Below are 21,669 nucleotides of genomic sequence, written 5' to 3' on the forward strand. Positions count from 1 at the left end.
AAGCCTGGAGGGTGGAGGTAGGGTGGGGGAGTCAGGGCTTCCAGAAGACGGACACTTTGTCTCTTCTTACAGAAAGGAACCAATGATAGGACTTGGCTGGACAGGTTCTGGGTGTCCTTTACCAAAGCCTTGAAAAGGTCAAACTGCCTCCAGGTGCCCTGCTCAGTGCTCTGATCTGTGCAATTAAACATGAAACATTGCGTTAGTTGCCACTAATAATATAGTCCTGACCTGGCTTTGTAAAAGCAGCTCCTTGAAGCGGCTCTGTAATACTCTTGCTTTTTTCCTCTGAAACTTTACAGAGATAAATGGAGACATAAACAATGATTTATTTATCCAGGAGTTCGAAGTTTCGCTTTGAGCTCTCCAACATAGGTCCTTTTTGAAATCAAGAGTGCAAATAAACTTCCCTCTGTCTCTTATAGAAAGGGCAGCAGCTACAAACCTACAGATAAAGATAATGGGGGCTGATAAAAAGAGCAAATTCTAGGCTCTATTCCTCAGTCTGGCAGGGGACGTGGGGGATTCATTGTCCCTCTTTCAGTCCTTGGAGTTATCTACACTCGAGCCAACCCTACCAATTTATTTTGAGCTGCCTAGCACCTGAAGAATCAAGAACCACCAAAGGATAGCAGGGAAGTTGGTATCTGTTGGCCAAATCCAGTGTTGATTTGTGCTCCAGTTTGTTGTCGGTTGGACCTGTCTCTTTTTCACCTGGCTTCTGGGAATGGTACTGCTCTGACTTTTTTTTCTTTTTCTTTCTGTCTTTTTTCTTTTCTTTTTTTCTTTTTTGTTGAGACAGATTCTTGCTCTGTCACCAGGCTGGAGTGCAATGGCGCAACCTTGGCTCACTGCTAGCTCCGCCTCCTGGGTTCAAGCGATTCTCCTGCCTTAGCCTCCCAAGTAGCTGGAACTACAGGTGCACGCCAACATGCCCAGCTCACTTTTTTATTTCTCGGACTTATTTTCGTACCTCCCTCAATGCCCCCCATTGCCTCTTTGTGGATTTCCTCCTCATCACTACCTGCATAGCTCTCAATCTTGGCTACGGAGCAGAATCATCTCAGGATTTCTTTCTTTCTCTCTCTTTTTTTTTTTTTTTTTTTGAGATGGAGTTTCTCTCTAGTTGCCCAGGCTGGAGTGCAATGGTGTGATCTCTGCTCACTGCAACCTCTGCCTCCCAAATGCAAGCGATTCTCCTGCCTCAGCCTCCCGAGTAGCTGGGATTACAGGCATGGGCCACAACACTGGGCTAATTTTGTATTTTTAGTAGAGATGGGATTTCTCCATGTTGGTCAGACTGGTCTCGAATTCCTGACCTCAGGAGATCCGCCTGCCTTGGCCTCCCAAAGGTCTGGGATTAGAGGCATGAGCCACGATTCTCCTGCCGCAGCCTCCCAAGTAGCTAGGATTACAGGCGCCCACCACCACGCCTGGCTAATTTTTTTGTATTTTTAGTAGAGGTGGGGTTTCACCATGTTGGCCAGGCTGGTCTTGAACTCTTGATCTCAGGTGATCCGCCCACCTCAGCCTCCAAAAGTGCTGGGATTACAGGCATGAGGCACTGTGCCCAGCCTTCTTCTTCTTCTTCTTCTTCTTTTTTTTTTTTTTAACTAAAACCCATGACCTACTTCAAACTAATTAAATCAGGATTTCTGGGGGTGGGGCTCAGCCTTGTCTGAGTAGTTCCCCTGGAGCAGCTAGAGTAGAGAACCAACCTTTGCTCTCAATGTTGACTTGCCCCAGGGCTCAGGCCTCTGCCCTCCTCTCCACCCACACTCCGACTCCTGGCAGGTAATCTCACCAGTCTCCAACTTCTTCAACTTCTTTTTAATCTCACCAGTCTCACTTCTCCACTGTCTTTGGGGGAGGCGACTCACAGATTTGCATCTCTAGTCTAGGCCTCTCTGCTGAGTTTCAGAGCCCAGATCCAGTTGTCTATCTAATACTTCCAAGCAGGTGTCTATAAGCACCTGGAAGTCCTAACAGAAATTTGTTTTGGGCCAGGTGCGGTGGCTCATGCCTGTAATCCCAGCACTTTGGGAGACCGAGGTGGGAGGATCATCTGAGGTCAGGAGTTAGAGACCTGCCTGGCCAATATGGTGAAACCTGTCTCTACAGAAAAACAACAACAACAAAAAGACAATTAGCTGGGCGTGGTGGTGGGCGCCTGTAATCCCAGCAACTCCGGAGGCTGAGGCAGGAGAATCGCCTGAACCCGGGAGGCAGAGGATACAGTGAGCCAAGATGATGCCACTGCACTCAGCTTGGGCAACAGCGTGAGGGGTGAGGGGCCCCCTTCTTTCTCTGTGTATTTCTCTTTATTCTCTTATTTTGTTTCGGTGTACCTTAGTCTCTGTATACTGTATAGTTCTCTAAGAGTTTTCTGGCTGAATCTACGTATACTTAAAATTGAGGGGTGGATATCATCTATAGGAGTTCCCTAAGGCTCTTGTAACAAATTACTACAAACTGGGTAGCTTCAAACAATTCACTTTCACAGTTCTACCCACCAGAAGCTTGAAAGCAAGGTGTCAGTAGGGTTAGTCCTTCTGGAGTCTTGCAGGGGGGAGAATCCATTCTACGCCTCTCCCCAATACTCAGTGGTTGCTGGTAACCCCTGGCACTCCTTGGTTTGCAGCTGCAAAAGTCTCATCTCTGCCTCTCCCTTCACAGGTTGCCCCCTCTTCTCTGTGTCTTTCCTCTTCTGTCTCTTTAAAAGAACACATGTCATTAGGGTCCATCCTAACCCAGGATAATCTCATCTTGAGATCCTTAGTTTCATTATATCTGCAAACACCCTTTTACCAAATAAGGTCATATTCAGAGGTTCTGGGTGGGCATGTCTTTTGGGGAGGCCACCATTCAACCCACTATATCATCTTAGAGGCAAGAGGGTGAGGTAGGAATGAGTCAGATTCGCTTTTTCAGGCTATGTCCCTTTCCATCTCCTTCTGTTCTTTCCATCTTCCCTCCCCCTCCCCACCCCAGCTGCTTTTCAGGGCTGGGAAGAAAGAAGGAGTGAGGGTTGAAGCAGAACCCTCTGTGGATGCTTGCTGACAATTTTGCTAGCTGGCCCTAGTGAGATGGTCAGCCCAGGGCATTCCCCTTTGGCATCCTGGTCTGCCTTGGGCAGTGGCTTATGTGGCTCTGCCCAGCCTCTGCCTATTTGCACATTTGCACCTGGACTCTGATCTCCTGAACCTGACCTGCCAAACCTGTTTCCACCCAACCTGAAGGATTCAGGGAACCTGCTTCTTTCCCTGCGGCCAGGGTTTGGCTTATTCCTTAGACCAGACAGGCTGGGCTCTGGGCCGATGGTGACACCAGAAGTGGCTATTTCCAGCTCAGATCTCTCTTCTAAACACCAGGCCTGATCCAATTGTTTCCCAAAGAGAAGACATGTAACTGGGTATTTCCAAAGGTACCTCAAACACAGCCCATCCAGCACACAACCTGTCCACTATCCCCTTCCCCAACTTGCCTTTCCTCCTGTATGCTTTGCTCACGGATCTCTACTTACCCCTCTCTATCAGTTCCCCATGAGCCTTGTCACCACCCTTTCACTCTGTGCTTCCCTAGAGTTACCAGATCCAATACCTCTTGCCTCCTACCTCTGTCTAAAACCATCTACTTCTCATAACCCATTGCCACTACCCTAGGCCAGACCACTACCCCTTCTCACCAACCTCCCAACTGATCTGGTCTGGACGCTCCACCCTTTCTAATCCACTGTCTGTACTGCAGCCTGAACCGCCCATACAAACACCTTACTCCCTGTCCCATCCCTTCAACACTTCCCATTGCCCTTTAGCATTCATTCTTTTTCTTGACCCTATAACCCTTATACTGCTCAGCCATCGGTTTAAAATTTGTTTTTTTTTTTTCTTTTCTTTTTTTAGTACCTTCCACAAAGCTTCTAGAACCCAGCCATTTCTTTTTTCTTTTTGTTTTTTTTTGAGACAGAGTCTTACTCTGTCACCCAGGCTGGATTGCAATGGCGCGATCTTGGCTCACTGCAACCTCTGCCTCCCAGATTCAAACGATTCTCCTGCCTCAGCCTCCTGAGTAGCTGGGATTACAGGCATGTGCCACCGCGCCCAGCTAATTTTTGTATTTGTATTTTTAGTAGAGATGGGGTTTCAACATTTTGGCCAGGCTGGTCTCGAACTCCTGACCTTGTGATCCACCCGCCTCGGCCTCCCAAAGTACTGGGATTACAGGTGTGAGCTACCGTTCCCGGCTTCTTTTTCTTTCTTTCTTTTTTTTTTTTGAGACGGAGTTTCACTCTTGTTGCCCAGGCTGGAGTGCAATGGCACTATATTGGCTCACTGCAACCTCTGCCTACCGGGTTCAAGTGATTCTCCTGCCTCAGCCTTCCAAGTAGCTGGGATTACAGGCATCTGCCATCATGGCAGACTAATTTTGTTTTTTTTTTTTTTAGTAGAGACAGGGTTTTGCCCTGTTGATCAGGCTGATCTCAAACTCCCAACCTCAAGCGATCCACCCACCTTGGCCTCTGAAAGGCTGGGATTACAGACGTAAGCCACTGAGCCTGGCTAATTTTTTTTTTGGAGACAGCGTCTTGCTCTGTCACCCAGGCTAGAGGCTACAAAACAGTGGCACGATCTTGGCCCACTGCAACCTCCACCTCTTGGGTTCCAGTGATTCTCCTGCCTCAGCCTCCTGAGTAGCTGGGATTACAGGTGCAGGCCACCACACCCAGTTCATTTTTGCATTTTTTAGTAGAGACAGGGTTTTGCCATGTTGGCCAGGCTTGTCTCAAACTCCTGACCTCAGGCGATTTGCCCACCTCGGCCTCCCAAAGAACTAGGATTACACACGTGAGCCACTGCACCCAGCCTAATTTTGTATTTTTATTTTATTTTTAATTTTTTTAACTTTTTTTTTTTTTTTAAGATGGGGTTTCACCATGATAGCCAGGCTGGTCTGGAACTCCCGACCTCAGGTGATCCACCCACCTCGGCCTCCCAAAGTGCTAGAATTACAGGCGTGAGCCACTGCGCCCAGCCTAATTTTGTATTTTTTTTTTTTTTTTTTTTTTTGAGACGGAGTTTCTCTCTTGTTACCCAGACTGGAGTGCAATGGAGTGATCTCGGCTCACCGCAACCTCCGCCTCCTGGGTTCAGGCAATTCTCCTGCCTCAGCCTCCTAAGTAGCTGGGATTACAGGCACGTGACACCATGCCCAGCTAATTTTTCTTTTTTTTTTGTATTTTTAGTAGAGACGGGGTTTCACTATGTTGACCAGGATGATCTCGATCTCTTGACCTCGTGATCCACTTGCCTCGGCCTCTCAAAGTGCTGGGATTACAGGCGTGAGCCACCACGCCCGGCCTTTCTAATTTTGTATTTTTTAGTAGAGATGGGGTTTCACCATGTTGGTCAGGGTGGTCTCGAACTCCAGACCTCAGGTGATCCACCTGCCTTGGCCTCCCAAAGTGCTGGGATTACAGTCATGAGCCACCACGCCCAGGCTTTTTCTTTGAAACAGAGTCTTACTCTGTGGCCCAGGCTGGAGTACAGTGGCACGATCTCGGATCATTGTAACCTCCAGCTCCCAGGTTCAAGTGATTCTCCTGCCTTAGCCTCCTGAGTAGCTGGGATCACAGGTGCGTGCCACCATGCCTGGCTAATTGTATTTTTAGTAGAGACTGGGTTTCACGATGTTAGCCAGGCTGGTCTCAAACTACTTACCTCAGATGATTTGCCTGCCTCAGCATCTCAAAGTGATGAGCGTGAGCCACGGTGCCAGACCAACAATTTCATATTCAAATCTACAGTAGTTAAAAAAGAGAAAAGCTGGAGTCAATTAGGTTAACCACCCAGGGGTTCATTTCTGTCCCCACGGTGACTTAGTCACTTTTCTACTAACTACAGGTAATGTTACTGGAGAAGGAACCTTCTTGTGGAAGCCTCCAAATGAATGGCTGAGCTAGCTCCCCTTTGAGGGCATGAAGGAACTATGGGATCCAAAAACACGTACTTCCTGAAACCAAAGTATCGGTTTAGGTTTGGTCCTGGATTTCATGTTTTTAGCACAGAGGATCGATGGAAGAAGCAGCTCTATTGCTAGGGAAGCTACAGATCAATCCCTTTAGGGATTGGTCCTGGATTTCATGTTTTTAGCACAGGGGATTGATGGAAGAGGCAGCCCCATGACTAGAGAAGCCACAGAACTCCCAGTTCTGGTTTCCTGTCTCTTTGGGGCTCTTCTGCTTTGATTCTTGCCATCACATGCCTACATTTCTCTTGGGATATGTTCCTCTGCCTTTAAAACTCAGGCCTTTGCCAGGTACGGTGGCTCACACCTGTAATCCTAGCATTTTAGGAAGCCAAGGCAGGCAGATCACCTGAGGTCGGGAGTTGGAGATCAGCCTGACCAACGTGGAGAAACCCCATTTTTACTAAAAATACAAAATTAGCCTGACATCTTTACTAAAAATACAAAATTAGCCGGACATGGTGGTACATGCCTCTAATCCCAGCTACTTGGGAGGCTGAGGCAGGAGAATTGCTTGAAGCCGGGAGGCAGAGGTTGCAGTGAGCCGAGATTGCACCATTGCACTCCAGGTTGGGGAACAAGAGTGAAACTCCCATCTCAAAAAAGACAAAAAACAAAGAACAAAACCCAGGACCTCCTTAGAATATGAGATAGGCTGGCCTTTTCCAAAAGAATTTTACTAAATAAGAAAAGAATGAAAGGAAAAAGAAGAGAGAAATAAATCATGGAAAACACAAACCAACAAGATAAAAGTCCCTTTTCCAAAGCCTGGCCTCTAGTTTCAGATTAATTACATTTTAGACCGCCAGGCTTCTTTCCTGGGTTCAGTATCATAAAGCTCCCAGACTGCGGCCAGCATCAATCTCTTTTTACTTTTCACACATATAAAAACTCTATCCCTACATTGAGACAAAAAACCGACTCTCCAGTTCCCCTATTCATCTAAAGCATTTCTTTTTTTTTTTTTTTTTTTTTTTTGAGACGGAGTTTCGCTCTTGTTACCCAGGCTGGAGTGCAATGTCGCGATCTCGGCTCACCGCAACCTCGGCCTCCTGGGTTCAGGCAATTCTCCTGCCTCAGCCTCCCGAGTAGCTGGGATTACAGGCACGCGCCACCATGCCCAGCTAATTTTTTGTATTTTTAGTAGAGACAGGGTTTCACCATGTTGACCAGGATGGTCTCGATCTCTCGACCTCGTGATCCACCTGCCTCGGCCTCCCAAAGTGCTGGGATTACAGGCTTGAGCCACCGTGCCCGGCCACCTAAAGCATTTCTTTTTCTCTTTCCCTATTTTTCTTTTTCTCTTTTTCTTTTTTTCCCTCCCTACCTCCCTCCTTTCCTTCCTTCCCTCTCCTTCTTTTCCTTCTCCCTCCCTTCCCCTTCCCTTTCCTTCCCTTCCCTCTTCCTTTCCTTGCTCCTTCCCTTCCCTTCCTTCTTCCCTTTCCTCTTCCCCCTTCCCTTTCTTTTTTTTTTTTGGACAGAGTCTAGCTCTATCGCCTAGGCTCAAGTGCAATGGCGCAAACATGCTCACAGCCTTGACCTCCTGGGCTCCAGCTATTTTCCTGCCTCAGTTTCTTCCAGAGTAGCTAGGACCATAGGTGTGCACCAATTGGCTTTTTTTTTTTTCTTTTCTTTTTTTTTTTTGTGGAGGTAAGGTCTTGCCATGTTGCCCAGGCTCAAATGATCCTCCTGCCTTGGTGTCCCAAAGTGCTGGGATTACAGGCATAAGCCACCATGCCTAGCCACCTATAGCTTTCTTGCTGCATCCACTTCTTTTCAACTAAATGGTGAAGAACTAACTTATACGTGGATCTTTAACTGCAACAACTGTGCAAGGAAATTTCATCCTTGGAAGGGCAGGATTGGCCCTGGGATTTCTGGAATGGCCTGAGAGACACCTCTTCTTTAGTGATGACAGTAATTGGAATAGAGAGAAGGGACCTAAAAAATATGAAACTCTCAACAAGTGCCAAACACCTTCTATATTTAAATTTTACTAGGCCGCGCATGGTGGCTCATGCCTGTAGTACCAGTACTTTGGGAGGCCGAGCAGGCGGATCACCTGAGGTCAGATGTTTGAGACCAGTGTGGCCAATATGTTGAAACCCTGTCTCTACCAAAAATACAAAAATTAGCCAGGCATGGTGGTGGGCACCTTTAGTCCCAGCTATTCAGAAGGCTGAGGCAGAAGAATTGCTTGAGCCTCGGAGGTGGAGGTCCCAGTGAGCCGAGATCATACCATTGCATTCCAGCCTGGGCAGCAAGAGTGAAACTCGGTCTCAAAAAAAAAAAAAAAAAAAAGTCACCACAAGCTTTTGAGGTAGGTATCAATCCATAGCCACATTTTGTAACCCCTCTTGAGGCTCAGAGGGGTTAAGTAACTTGCTCAGGGTCTTATAGTTAAACTGCCAAACTAGGAGTGAAGTTAATGGGCTAGTTGATGACAAGTTTGTGGTCTAAACCATGCAGCTAAGAAGGGAGAGGTGCCTTTGCTTTTTTAAAAGTGCAGGCTTTTCCACCCTTCTTTGGTTGGAAGGTTTCTTTCAATCTACAAACATTTGCTGAACTCCTTGATGTGTGAACGTCTCTGGAATTAGGACATAGACAAAGTCCTTGCATTCAGCTCTTCTGATTCTCTGAGTCCATGATTTATTGGTATTTATTCTTCAGTCACTGAGCATCTACTATGTCAGCTCAGAAGTGTAAGAGGACTTCGGCCTAGGAGCTGGAGATGGAAGAGGCTAAGATATAGAATCTAGAGTAAAAAATGGGCCGGGCGTGGTGTCTCACGCCTGTAATCCCAGCACTTTAGGATGCTGAGGTGGGAGGATCACAGGGTCAGGAGTTTGAGATCAGCCTGATCAATATGGTGAAACCCTGTCTCTACTAAAAATATAAAAATCAGCCAGGTGTGGTGGCATGCACCTGTAATCCCAGCTACTTGGGAGGCTGAGGCAGGAGAATTGCTTGAACCTAGGAGGCAGAGGTTGCAGTGAGCCGAGATAGTGCCATTGCACTCCAGCCTGGCGACAAAGTGAGACTTCATCTCAAAAAAAAAAAAAAAAAAGTCAAAAACGGTTTCAAGTTCTGCCACCATCATTACCCCCTGCTATTCCCCCTCAAGTCTGTGAGGCTTTTCATGGTGGGGGCAGGGGCTTCTGGATAAGGCTGTTCCTAAGGGGACTTAGGGAGGAGTTTTCTTGGCATCTTTCACCATTTATTGTGTTTAGCACAGTCATCATAAACACCTGGCAAGAGCACTAAGCTGGGGAAATGAGACAGACACACAATGAATTAACAAAAACAGGGAAATATTTCGGAGGAGGAGAAATTGCTGATGAAAAATTAATGCGAAAACACCATAAAGCTCGCGATCCACTTCTTTGCACTTTATGGTTTCTAGGCGGCCTTTGCACTTGAGAAAGACTTTGTGGTTCAGAACATTCTAGGCCAGAGGAAAGGGCTGATTTATAATCCCAATATTGCTGCCAGTTTACTGTGTGATTCCAGGTGAATTATTCAACCTATTTATGTGTCAGCTCAGAAAGGGGTGATGTCAGTTTTGTCAGAATGTTTTTTGGTGGGATCTCTGGTAAATGTTGAATGACAGCTATGCAATCTGCAGAACAGAACACTTTTGCTTTCTTTTCTGAGTCAGAAATTGACACATGGCTCATATTTTGACACACAGCAGAAAACCCTTGGGAATCTGAGGTTTTCTTGAGTTAAAAAGAAAAGCAAGAGACACCTGTTATTTGCATGGTGCTCTGTGTTCCCTGGTTTACAAACCTTTCGGATGTCACCACAACTGATCCTTTCCACACCTATGAAGGGGAATTAGCGTCCCCATTTTATAGACAAGGAAATAGGTCATAGAGTCAATATAATTCAACGGTGCTTTGTTATTTATTTGTATACTTTGCCTCAGCTATGCAGAACATTTTTTTCATCTCAATACTTTGTGATAAGGGACCATCACAAATGTCACCACCAAACAACCAAAACACAACTTCTTTTCTGGGGGCCCCTCTTACCCCCGCACAGACCTCAAACTCAAGTTGGCAGCACACAGCTGTGTATCACAAGACATTGCAAACAAGCCACCACACCAGTAAATCATCTTCGTGTTTATTATGCAGTGATGTCTGGGAGTACTTTGGAATGGATTGTCTTCTCTAAAGAAAGTTATTTTTGGTCGTTTGGGGGATAGCCAGCTAAGATTCAACATTTTTTTGTTTTGTTTCTGTGAGAGTAGGAAGGCCGTGAAAACAGAGGTTGTTTAGAATTGGCCTGGGACAATAACCATTTAGAAGCTTTAGACACATAACCAGTTAAGTGTCTATCAACATCAAGCTGATTGAACAGCATCTCCTCTTCTTGGAAGTGGTGGTGATTGTGAACTGTAGAGCCCTGTTTCCCCAACGACAAAGGAAGCCCCCCACTCCTCAAGGTCCCTTATCCCCAAAAGAACAAGCACTGCATATATGGGGCCTGTCTAGAGCCAGGACCTTTATCTGGGTGTTGGAGAGCTGGTTGTGCTCAGTTGGGATGAACGATGGCGCAGTTAGAGTGGCCTAGAAGGGAGTTTTTCTAGCTCTGTCTCCAGCTGGGTCTCTGGCGAGGCGGGAAGCACGCGGGGTCTTCCTGCCCCCAGAACCTCCAGGTACCAGGCTGGCCCCATGGACCTCACCAGAAGGAAGGAACCATGCTGCTTACACTAATTTGCATCTAACAGTTTGCATTGAGACTGGCGCTTGCCTACTAGGTCAGGCACACGGGGGTTCCCCACGGACGGAAGCAGGGAAGGAGGACCTGTCTCCGGGTGGGCAGGTGATGGGATACCCTGGGTGGGGCAAGAGGCGCTGGGGGGAAGCTGAGCCCCAGCCCCGACTCCAGTTCTCTAACACCCCCTGGTCCGCATTTGAGTCCAGACTTCCGCCTCGGCCAGGACCCTGGCTCCAGGGCCCTCCACTTCCAACAAGGCCCCCCCACCCTCACTCCCGCTCCCCATCCCCTTCCCCCAATTCCCGCCGGCCCCACCGCGCTCGAGCCTCTCCGGGCCTCCCCCAGCCCGGCCCGGCCCACTCGGCTTCGCTAGCCTGGCGCTGGGGGCGGGCACCAGCCCCCACCCCTCGGCGTCCCCTCCCCTTCACTTCCCCCTCCCCCGCCCCCTCCCTTCCCTCCCTTCCCCCCGGTGGCTAGGCGGCAGCGGCGGCGGCGGCGGCGGCGGCGGCAGCGGCAGCGGCGGTCGAGGCTGAGGCTGAGGCTGAGGCTGAGGAGGCGGCGGCGGCGGCGGCGGCGGGCGGGGCTCGGCTCGGGCTCCGCGGGCGGGCGGGCGGACATGGCGGCCAACATGTACCGGGTCGGAGGTAGGCAGGCTCGGCCCGACCCGGCCCGTGTGGGAGCGGGCTCTGGGAGCGGGGGGCCGGGGCGAGCGCACGCCAACTGCCGGGAGCCAAGGGTGCGGGGGCTGAGGGCGCAGAGGGCGGGGGTGCCGGGGCCCGCAGAGGGGCCGGGGCTCCCCACCCCCACTCTTTCCCTCCCCTCCCCCCACGGTGGCCCGCGAGGGGCCGGGGCCACCTTCGCCCTCTCACCCCACCCCGTCTTTAGGGCCAGGCCTCTACTTGGGGGTACGAATGACCAGACGCCCCCCCCCCTCCATGAAACCTTCATGGGAGTAGGGCCCGTCGAGCCCCCTGAGACTGTGGCCGTCTCCTCGCGTGGCTTCTAGGCGCTGGAGAGGATGGGGGGACATCCTCTCCCCTGTTCCTTCCCCCCTCAGTGGGAGTCTGGGGTGGGGGTGGGGGCCCAGCCAGGGGCGCAGCTGGACCGGCCTGTTAGCGGGCCGGGGCCCTGCACCTCCTCTTCCTCGCCTCCCCTGTTTCGTTTCTGGTCCAGCCCCCCACAAATGGGGCTTGGTGGGGCCTGGGAACCTCTGCCGGAGGTGGAGAGTTGAGCTCTGCCTGGACGTTTGCTCTGCCGCCTGCCTCCTTCCCAGTCTTCTGCGGAAGAGAGAAATAAGGTCAAACAAACTTTCTCCCTACTCACGACGCCCTCCTCCCTCTTTCCTGGTAAAATAATAATTCAGATAAGTGGCGTGTTTGTATGAGAGACCGGCTCTTCCTTCTCTGCTCATTAGCCGAGCTTCTGATGGATAGTGGTGGGAATGGCCTGGCTAAATGAGGCCACTTTGCAGAAGAGAGCCGCGAAAGAGCCACTAAGACAATAACAGCACAGCCCTGCCTTTCAGATAAACACACAGTGGGAAGTTTCCGGTGAGCCTATTAGATGAGACGAAAAGCCACACTTGAAAAATTTTATCCTTTTAGTTGAAAGCCTGCAGCAATTTCTTAACCACAAGACATTAAATAGATTTGGATTAAATATGGTAAAAGGGTAAAAAACATTCTGGTATCACCCCCAGAGCACTTTCCCTCTTAGAAGTGATCCCCTTGGCCCCCCTGTTTTCTCGACTTCCCAGGTAGAGCAGTGGAAAAGTTTGTCAGTGTTCTTCCTCTTACCTGCTCTGCTCACCTGATTTTTTTTTTTTTTTTTTTTTTGAGTAGTGATTGAAATGTAGGTTGGACTGTGAAGCCTTTATCCATGCTCTGAATGTGTCTTAGGTCAATAGTTTTATGTGAGAAGCAGTCTCCAGGGCAAATTGGATTGGAGGAAAAAGATGTGGAAGTAGTTACAGTACAGAGGACACGTTTAGTGTGCCCTAACTACACAGTGATAAGAGATGCCTTTTTTGTTTATTATTAAAGAAATGACATATTGGGACAGAAGTCTAGGAGAACCTGATAAAACGTTAATTGAAATGAAAATGCCAAGAAAATAAAGGTCTGTGAATCGTAGGCAGATGAGAGAATGTATTAAGGCTGTTTGCTTTTACCAGTGAATGAATTATGAGCTTAATTTCAAATGTGAATTGCCTAACATTAAAAGCCATGGATTGACAAATCTGAACTTTCTGTTGAAAAGATTAAGTTCTGTACTTCCTTTAATTACAGATTATGTGTACTTTGAGAATTCCTCCAGCAACCCATACCTAATAAGAAGGATAGAAGAACTCAACAAGGTATACACTTAGTGTTCTTAATTTTAATGTTAAAAATATTTGTTTTTCCTTGACGGGTGATTAGGTAAAGGGTGGCCTGGCGTAGAGACTCTTGCCTGCAATTCCAGTACTTTGGGAGGGTGGGCAGGGGGAGGCCAGCCTGTGCAACATAGTGAGACCCCCATCTCTATTTTTAAAAAATTAGCCGGGCGCGGTGGCTCACGCCTGTAATCCCAGGACTTTGGGAGGCTGAGGCGGGTGGATCACGAGGTCAAGAGATCGAGACCATCCTGGTCAACATGGTGAAACCCTGTCTCTACTAAAAATACAAAAATTAGCTGGGCATGGTGGTGAGTGCCTGTAATCCCAGCTGCTCGGGAGGCTGAGGCAGGAGAATTGCCTGAACCCAGGAGGTGGAGGTTGCGGTGAGCCGAGATCGTGCCATTGCACTCCAGCCTGGGTAACAAGAGTGAAACTCCGTCTCAAAAAAAAAAAAAAAAAGAAAAAAAAAAATTAAATAAAAAATAAACTGGGTAAAGATCATAAGAGGTGGCTCTACTTTCAGTCCCAGACTCTTTGAAAGTTGAGATTTGAGGTCAGGTGCAGTGGCTCACACCTATAATCCCAGCACTTTGGGTGGCTGAAGCAGGTGGATCACTTGAGGTCAGAAGTTAAAGACCAGCCTGGCCATCACGGTGAAACACCTTTTCTACTAAAAAAGTACGAAAAAATTAGTTAGGCATGGTGGCATGTGCCTGTAATCTCAGGTACTCAGGAGGCATAGGCAGGAGAATCGCTTGAACCTGGGAGATGAAGGTTGCAGTGAGCTGAGATCATGCCATTGCACTCCAGCCTGGGCAACAGATTAAGACTCCAAAAAAAAAAAAAAAAGTTGAGATTTTAGAGAGTTATACAGGATTCCGAATTCTTAATATTCTTTTGCTTTTTTGTTACTGAGTATTTAAAAGTCTGCAGATTTCTTCAAATTGCTGAAAGAGCAGTTCACGTCTGTAACTCAGACCCTTTTTATATTTAGAGTCGTAATGGGCTGGGCACAGGGGCTCACGCCTGTAATCTCAGCACTTTGGGAGGCTGAGGCAGGCAGATCACTTGAGGGCAGTAGTTTGAGACCAGCCTGGCCAATAGGTGAAACCCCATTTCTACCAAAAATACAAAAATTAGCCAGGTGTGGTGGTGGGCGCCTGTAGTCCCAGCTACTTGGGAGGCTGAGGCAGGAGGATTGCTTGAACCTGGTAGGCGGAGGTTGCAGTAAGCGACAGAAAAAAAATAATAGAGTCAAAAAAAAAAAAATAGAGTCATAATATGTATTTCTCCCTTTTTAGTGAATTAATATTTTCCGGCCGGGCGCGGAGGCTCAAGCCTGTAATCCCAGCACTTTGGGAGGCCGAGGCGGGTGGATCACAAGGTCAAGAGATCAAGACCATCCTGGTCAACATGGTGAAACCCTGTCTCTACTAAAAATACAAAAAATTAGCTGGGCATGGTGGCCCCTGCCTGTAATCCTAGCTACTCAGGAGGCTGAGGCAGGAGAATTGCGTGAACCCAGGAGGTGGAGGTTGCGGTGAGCCGAGATCGTGCCATTGCACTCCAGCCTGGGTAACAAGAGCGAAACTCCGCCTCAAAAAAAAAAAAAAAAAATTTTCCTCTTCTAGGTTTAGAAAGAGGAAGCTAGGGAACATAATATTGAAGGGAATTTGTCAGATTCTGGACTAGACCAAATTGTGTCAGTGGCTCACGCCTGTAATTCCAACTTCGGGAGGCTAAGGTGAAAGGATCTTTTGAGTGCAGAGTTTGAGACTAGCCTGGGTAACATAGGGAAAGCCCATCTCCACCGAAAAAAAAAATAGCCAGGCATGATGGCACATGCCCATAGTCCCAGTTACTTGGGAGGCTGAGAAAGATTGCTTGGGCCTAGGAGGTCAGGGCTGCAGTGAGCTGTGATTGCACCACTGCACTCCAGCCTGGGAAACAGAGTGAGACCTTGTCTCAAAAGAAAAAAAGAATATGGTTTTGTTATAATAAAGTAGCTTTTTTTTTTTTTTTTTGGAGATGGAATTTCGCTCTCGCTGTTCTTACCGCAGCCTCTGCTTCTGGGTTCAAGCGGTTCTCCTGTTTGAGCCTCCCAAGTAGCTGAGATTACAGGCTTGCACAACCATGCCTGGCTAATTTTTGTATATTTAGTAGAGATAGGATTTTACCATGTTGGCTAGGCTGGTCTTGAACTCCTGACCTCAGGTGGTCCACCTGCCTTGGCCTCCCAAAGTGCTGGGATTACTGGTGTGAGTCACCGCGCCCTGCCCACATACTTATTTTTTAAAACTATATCCATGTCAGTGCTGTTTGGCAACATAAAAAAAAAGCCATAGCCACAGCGATGTTTTATTTTCCTCCAGACTACTCTGAGGGTTATGTGGCTTATGAGACTTCATAGTGTTAACATTTTTGGGTCTATCTGGCTAATACCTTCCCCTCAAATGCCATCTGGTGACTTGTTCAGTTTTGTCCTGGGAAGCCAAGCCTTACTAGGACATTCTTAGTTTAAAGAGCCTTGAGACCTTGGTTTGCTTTGGGAATATCCTGAGGACTCTGCATTATTTTTATTTTTATTTTATTCCAGAGACAGGAAGATAGAGTCTCACTCTGTCACCCAGGCTAATTTTTTTTTTTTTTTTTTTTGCTATGGAGTTTCACTTTGTTGCCCAGGCTGTAGTATAATGGCATGATCCCTGGTCACTGCAACCTCCATCTCTTGGGTTCAAGTGATTCTCCTGCCTCAGCCTCCTGAGTAGCTGGGATTACAGGTGTCCCACACCATGTCTGGCTAATTTTTATATTTTTGGTAAAGACAGGGTTTCACCATGTTGGCCAGGCTGGTCTTGAACTCCTGACCTCAAGTGATCCACCCGCCTTGGCCTCCCAAAGTGCTGGGATTACAGACATGAACCACCTTGCCTGGCCTAATTTTTAAATTGTTTATAGAGATGGAGTCTCCTTATTGCTGCCCAGGCTTATCTAGAACTCCTGGCCTCAAGCAGTCCCCCATCTTGGGCTCTCAAGGCACTGAGATTACAGGCTAACTGCCTTTGCATTAAAAAAAAAAATTATGTACCTGTAGTCTTTGAGACCACCAGATGAAGAGAATGGTCTCAAGTTTAGATCAGCCTGTGGATGGGAACTGTTGGCATGTGATTCTGATCTTTTATGTTATTGAGGTAAGGTATAAGTGTTGAGGCAACCCCAAACTATTTACTATATCAGTTTAATTAGAAAGTTAATTAGATTCAAATTAAAATGTTGACCTATGAGACCCTATATTCTTTGACTGTCACTGCCCCTCTCTGACTTCCACTTTTGCTGAAAGCAGGTGAGAGCTCTGCCTTGCTTATTTGTCATAAAGCACAGTGGGCTCTTGGCTGTTTCTCCCTGCAGTCATCTTAGGAGGACTGTTGTAGCTATCCTACCCCTCATCCCTTGCTCTTTTTTCCATATCATTTATCACCTCCAAATATTCATACTTAAACTATGTTTACTTTCATTGCCTGTCTTCCTAGAATATTAGCTTTAGTGATCTTTTCTGTTTTGCCCAGTAATGCATTCTGAGTGCCTTAGAATAGTGGTTGGCACATAGTTAAAGGTATTTACTAAATACTTGTTGAATTAATGAATTTCTGAAATGTCTGATGTTAATGCTTGTACATACATAGCTTTACTCTTTATAAACTGCTTCGATTCATTCATTTTGCAAATAATTTTGAGGACCTTCTATCTGCCAGGTACTTTTAGACACTGGGAATGCAAGGGTGATCAAAAACAGGTCTAGTGGAGACAGACATCAGCCCACAAGTAAAAGTAAAATTGCAGCTGTGTTAAGTTTAGAAATGTCACAGCATGGTGCTCTGGAAGCCTAATCTGGGACTCACATTTGTCACCCCTTTTGAGCCTCACATAACCTTACACCTTAAGGTAGCTAAATCGTGCATTGTCTTGAGGCACATAGTAGCTAAATGATTGGGTTACACATCTTAGGTGAACATGGATTATTTCACACTCCTTTTATCATTTCATTGCCATTCACTTCCAAAACATCCTCCTTCTCCATCCTCACCTCCTCCCTGCCCCTACCCCTTGCCAACACAGAGTCATCCATATAATAATGAGTCTCTGGGGCTGGGGGGTGACTGCTGTGAGAGATGGGATTCTTTGTAATTTCACAAAATGGTAGTTTGAATCGCTTATTAAAATATTTGCATAGGGTCTTTATTTTGGAATGGATGTGAAGAAGACACCTTATTTTAGGTAATTCATTAAGCAAATATTGAGTACCTGTTATGTACCAGGCACTTTGCTAGCCTCAGAGAGAGAACTGTGAACAAGATGGACATGGTCTACATTCTCATAAGGGAGACACCTGGAAAGACAAGTTGACAGGCATAAAGAAAATGGTAATAGTAATGAATTGTGTTAACTTCTAAGAAGGCAAGAGCTTTGACATAGAGAATGACAAGTCATTTCCTTTAGGTAGGGTGGGAAAGGGCATTGAAGTTGAGGCCTAAAGGATGAGAAAGAGGGAACCATGGAAAGAGAGGCCACAAAAGTGTTCTAGATAAAGTCCCTGGGAAGATGAGAGGTGAAATTGGCTAGGTAGGGAAACTTAACATGCTGGGAAAATCCAAATAATGATTTAAAAATACTTGAAGACAGGCATGGTAGTCTCCAATGTTCCAGAGGCTGAGGCAAGAGGATTGCTTGAGCATGGGGCTTTGAGACTAGCCTGTGCAACATAATAGGAACCCCCAGTCTCTTAAAAAAAGAAAAAAAAAAAAAAGGCCGGGCTCAGTGGCTCACGCCTGTAATCCCAGCGTTGGGAGGCCAAGGTGGGCGGATCACCTGAGGTCAGGAGTTCCAGACCAGCGTGGCCAACGTGGTGAAACCCCATCTCTACTAAAATTACAAAATTAGCCCGATGTGGTGGTGCATGCCTGTAATCCCAGCTACTCAGAAGAATCACTTGAACCTGGGATGCGGAGGTTTCAGTGAACCGAGACTGCACTATTGCACTCCAGCCTGGGCCACAAGAGGGAAACTCTGTCTCAAAAAACCAACCAAACAAACAAAAAACCAAAACAAACCCACCTCTAAACTGAAAATTCTTACTCTGTTCTGATAAGCCAGGAAAACAAGGGACAAGGGATATTAACCTGTTTCATTACCTTTCCTCTGAGTTTTTTAAACAGAATTCCTAGCATAAGGTGGCAATAACTATTTTTTTTTTTTGGACACAGCCTCGCTTTGTCGCCAGGCGCCAGGCTGGAGTGCAGTGGCGCGATCTCGACTCACTGCAACTGCCGCCTCCCAGGTTCAAGCAATTCTCCTGCCTCAGCCTCCTGAGTAGCTGAGACTACAGGCACGTGCCACCACGCCCAGCTAATTTTTGTATTTTTAGCAGAGACGGGGTTTCACCTTGTTGGCCAAGATGGTCTCCATCTCTTGACCTCGTGATCTGCCCATCTCGGCCTCCCAAAGTGCTGGAATTTCAGGCGTGAGCCACCGTCCCCGGCCTTCTTTTTTTTTTCTTTTTTGATACGTGTGTGCCTTTATTAGCAGAGCCACTACTTGGGGATGAAGCAGGAGGAGTGGGTGGCCCCGATGCCTAGCTGGCTGTGCTTCACGGTCTTTTGAGCGAAGGAGAACTCGCTCAGGTAGTGGCCGATCATCTCTGGCTTGATCTCTACCTGGTTGAAGGTCTTGCCATTGTAGACGCCCACCATGCTGCCCACCATCTCGGGCAAGATGATCATGTATCGCAGGTGCGTCTTCACTTCCGGCTTCTCTATGGGCGGTGCCTCCTTCTTGGCCTTGCGCAGGCGCTTCAGCAGCGCGTGCTGCTTCCACAGCAGGCGCTGCCGCAGCTGCCGTACACTGTACAGCTGCATCAGCTGCTGGTAGAACATGTCCAGCTGCTGGTCCAGGTCCACGCCGCGGTAGGTGAACTTGTGGGAGATCTGCTGCTTCTGCTGTACCTCTGCCATCTTACTGGATCCTCAGAAAAGCGGCAATCACTATATTTATGAAAAAATTTCTTTTATAGAATGATCCCTGTTTTTTGTTTTTTTTTTTTACATTGTTAACTCCTGTTTGCTATGTTGTATGCTTAGTTTGGAAGCAGGACTGCACCCTGGGCAACATGGTGAAACCTTGTTGCTATAAAAATTGAAAAACTTGCTGGGCAAGGTGTTTTGTGCCTGTATTCCCAGCTACTTGAGAGGCTAAGGTGGGAGGATCTCCTGAGCCTGGGGAGGTCAAGGCTGTGATTATATTATTGCACTCTAGCCTGGGTGACAGAATGTGAAAAGAAAGAAAGCAGGACTTTGATATTTTCTTTTTTTTCCCCTCATTACAGCAATAGATTTCCGTCTCAATTTTTTTCCCTAAATGTTTCAGAAAGTTTTAGGTATGAAGCTAAATATCTGTTGATGAACACAGTTCAATATTGTTTATCTTACATTTTTCTTTTCCTTTCCCCTAGTGTGTACTCACATATAGTGAAGATGATTATTTGGATGTAGAATATAAGGTTAAATTAAAAAAACTCGGGTAAATATTATTCTTTATTTCTTCTTTCTTTTTTCTTTTTTTTTTTTTGAGACAGAGTTTCACTCTTGTTGCCCAGGGTGGAGTGCAGTGGTGCAATCTTGGCTCACTGCAACCTTCACCTCCCAGGTCCAAGCAATTTAGCTGCCTCAGCCTCCTGAGTAGATGGGATTGCAGACATGTGCCACCACGCCCGGCTAATTTTGTATTTTTAGGAGAGACAGGGTTTCACCATGTTTGTCAGGCTGGTCTCGAACTCCTGACCTCAGGTGATCCATCTACGTTGGCCTTCCAAAGTGCTGGGATTACAGGCGTGAGCCACTGTGCCTGGCCTCTCATTTTTAATTTTAATTAAAAAAAAAAAATAGAGGGCGTTTCACCGTGTTGCCCAGGCTGGTCTCAAATTCCTGGGCTCAAGCCATCTGCCCACCTCAGCCTTCCGAAGTTCTGATAATAACAGGTGTGAGCCACCACACCCGGCCAGAATAACATACTTTCTCAGTCGGATAGAAACAGACATGAGTGGCTGGGTGCAGTGACTCATGCCTGTAATCCCAGCACTTTGGGAGGTTGAGGCCAGTGGATCACAAGGTCAGGAGTTCGAGACCAGCCTGGCCAACATGGTGAAACCCCATCTCTACTAAAAATACAGAAATTAACTGGACGTGGTGGCAGACGCCTGTAATCCTAGCTACTCGGGAGACTGAGGCAGGAGAATCACTTGAAACCGGAAGGTGGAGGTTACAGTGAGCCCAGATTGCAGCACTGCACTCCAGCCTGGCCAAGAAGAGTGAAACTCTGTCTCAAAAAAAAAAAAAAAAAACAACAGACATGAGTATGACATGGGTTGAAATTATTTTAGAGCTTCAGAAAAGCTCATTTATTATTGCTGGAGGATATTTTAGTGAATGTGTTTGGCAGAGTGGAACTTTAAGAGGCTACAGTTTGGCAGAGTGGAACTTTAAGAGGCTACAACTTAAATGGAGAAGAGAACACAGGAAAGAAATCAGTATTCATTATGGGCTCTTCTTTACACACGTTCCTACTTTTTTTTTTCCCCCCACCTGTGGCTTTTTACTCATGTCCACCTTTTTTCCTAGAATGTTCAGTCCTCTAGGCCTTACCTGTTGGACTCCTTTCCTTCTTTCCTAGCCCACTAAGGACCCTTCACCCATTTCCTCCTTCATGAAGCTTTTTCTGTTTCTCCCTTAACAGATTGTACTTTGTTCCTGATTCCGTCACTGAAAAATGGAGTCTGGAGCAGAAAGGAAGGGGTAGAGGAAAATAGGGCTGAGCATATCGACAGGAATGCTTTCCTTTTCTTTTTTTTTTTTTTTTTGAGACAGGGTTTCTTTCTGTCACCCAGGCTGGAAGTACAGTGGTGTGACCTCAGCTCACTGCAACCTCTGTCTCCTGGGTTCCAAATAACTGGGATTACAGGCATGCACCACCACACCTGGCTAATTTTGTATTTTTAGTAGAGACCGGTTTCACGTTGGCCAGGCTGGTCTTGAACTCCTCACCTCAAGTGATCTGCCGTCCTTGGCCTCCCTGAGTGCTGGGGTTACCTTATGCCAGGCCAGAATGCTTTACTTTTACGTTTTAGAGTAAAGTGTGTTTGTGTGTGTGTGTGATGTGTGTGTGTGTGTGTTGCCCAGGATGAAGTACAGTGGTGTGATCATGGCCCACTGCAGCCGCCTCAACCTCCTTAGTTCATGTGACCTTCCTTCCTCAGCTTTCAGAATAGCTGAGACTACAGGCTCGTGGCACTGTGCCCAGCTAATTAAATTTTTTTGTAGAGATGGGGGTCCCACTGTGTTGCTCAGCCTGGTCTTAAACTTTTGGGTTTAAACGATTTTTCACCTCCACCTCCCAAAGTGCTGGGATTATAGGCATGAGCCACCATGCCTGGCCTAGTGATTATTTTGGGTTTCTTCTGTTTCCCTATGTTGCCCAGGCTGGTCTTGAACTCC

At 47.1% G+C, this 21,669-nt stretch overlaps 1 protein-coding gene and 1 pseudogene across 4 annotated transcripts in view; one reads left to right on the forward strand and one right to left on the reverse strand.

The window, feature by feature from the left end:
- Positions 1-21,669, forward strand: part of MTA3 (metastasis associated 1 family member 3) — a 256,836-nt gene that overhangs the window by 58,518 nt on the left and 176,649 nt on the right. For 2 of the 4 annotated variants that reach the window (XM_039479074.2, XM_039479075.2), the window contains exons 1-2: positions 11,219-11,393; positions 13,038-13,105. In XM_039479074.2, coding sequence (XP_039335008.1) covers positions 11,366-11,393; positions 13,038-13,105 — 96 coding nt within the window. In that variant the 5' untranslated portion in view covers positions 11,219-11,365. Of the gene's footprint in view, positions 1-11,218; positions 11,394-13,037; positions 13,106-21,669 lie in introns of those variants that run through there. The other 2 variants (XR_012516895.1, XM_074396521.1) reach the window with 2 other exon arrangements.
- Positions 18,715-19,134, reverse strand: LOC101037241 (small ribosomal subunit protein uS19 pseudogene; annotated as a pseudogene).

The sequence above is a fragment of the Saimiri boliviensis genome, chromosome 1 (assembly GCF_048565385.1).
Source record: "Saimiri boliviensis isolate mSaiBol1 chromosome 1, mSaiBol1.pri, whole genome shotgun sequence".
Taxonomy (NCBI): Eukaryota; Metazoa; Chordata; class Mammalia; order Primates; family Cebidae; genus Saimiri; species Saimiri boliviensis.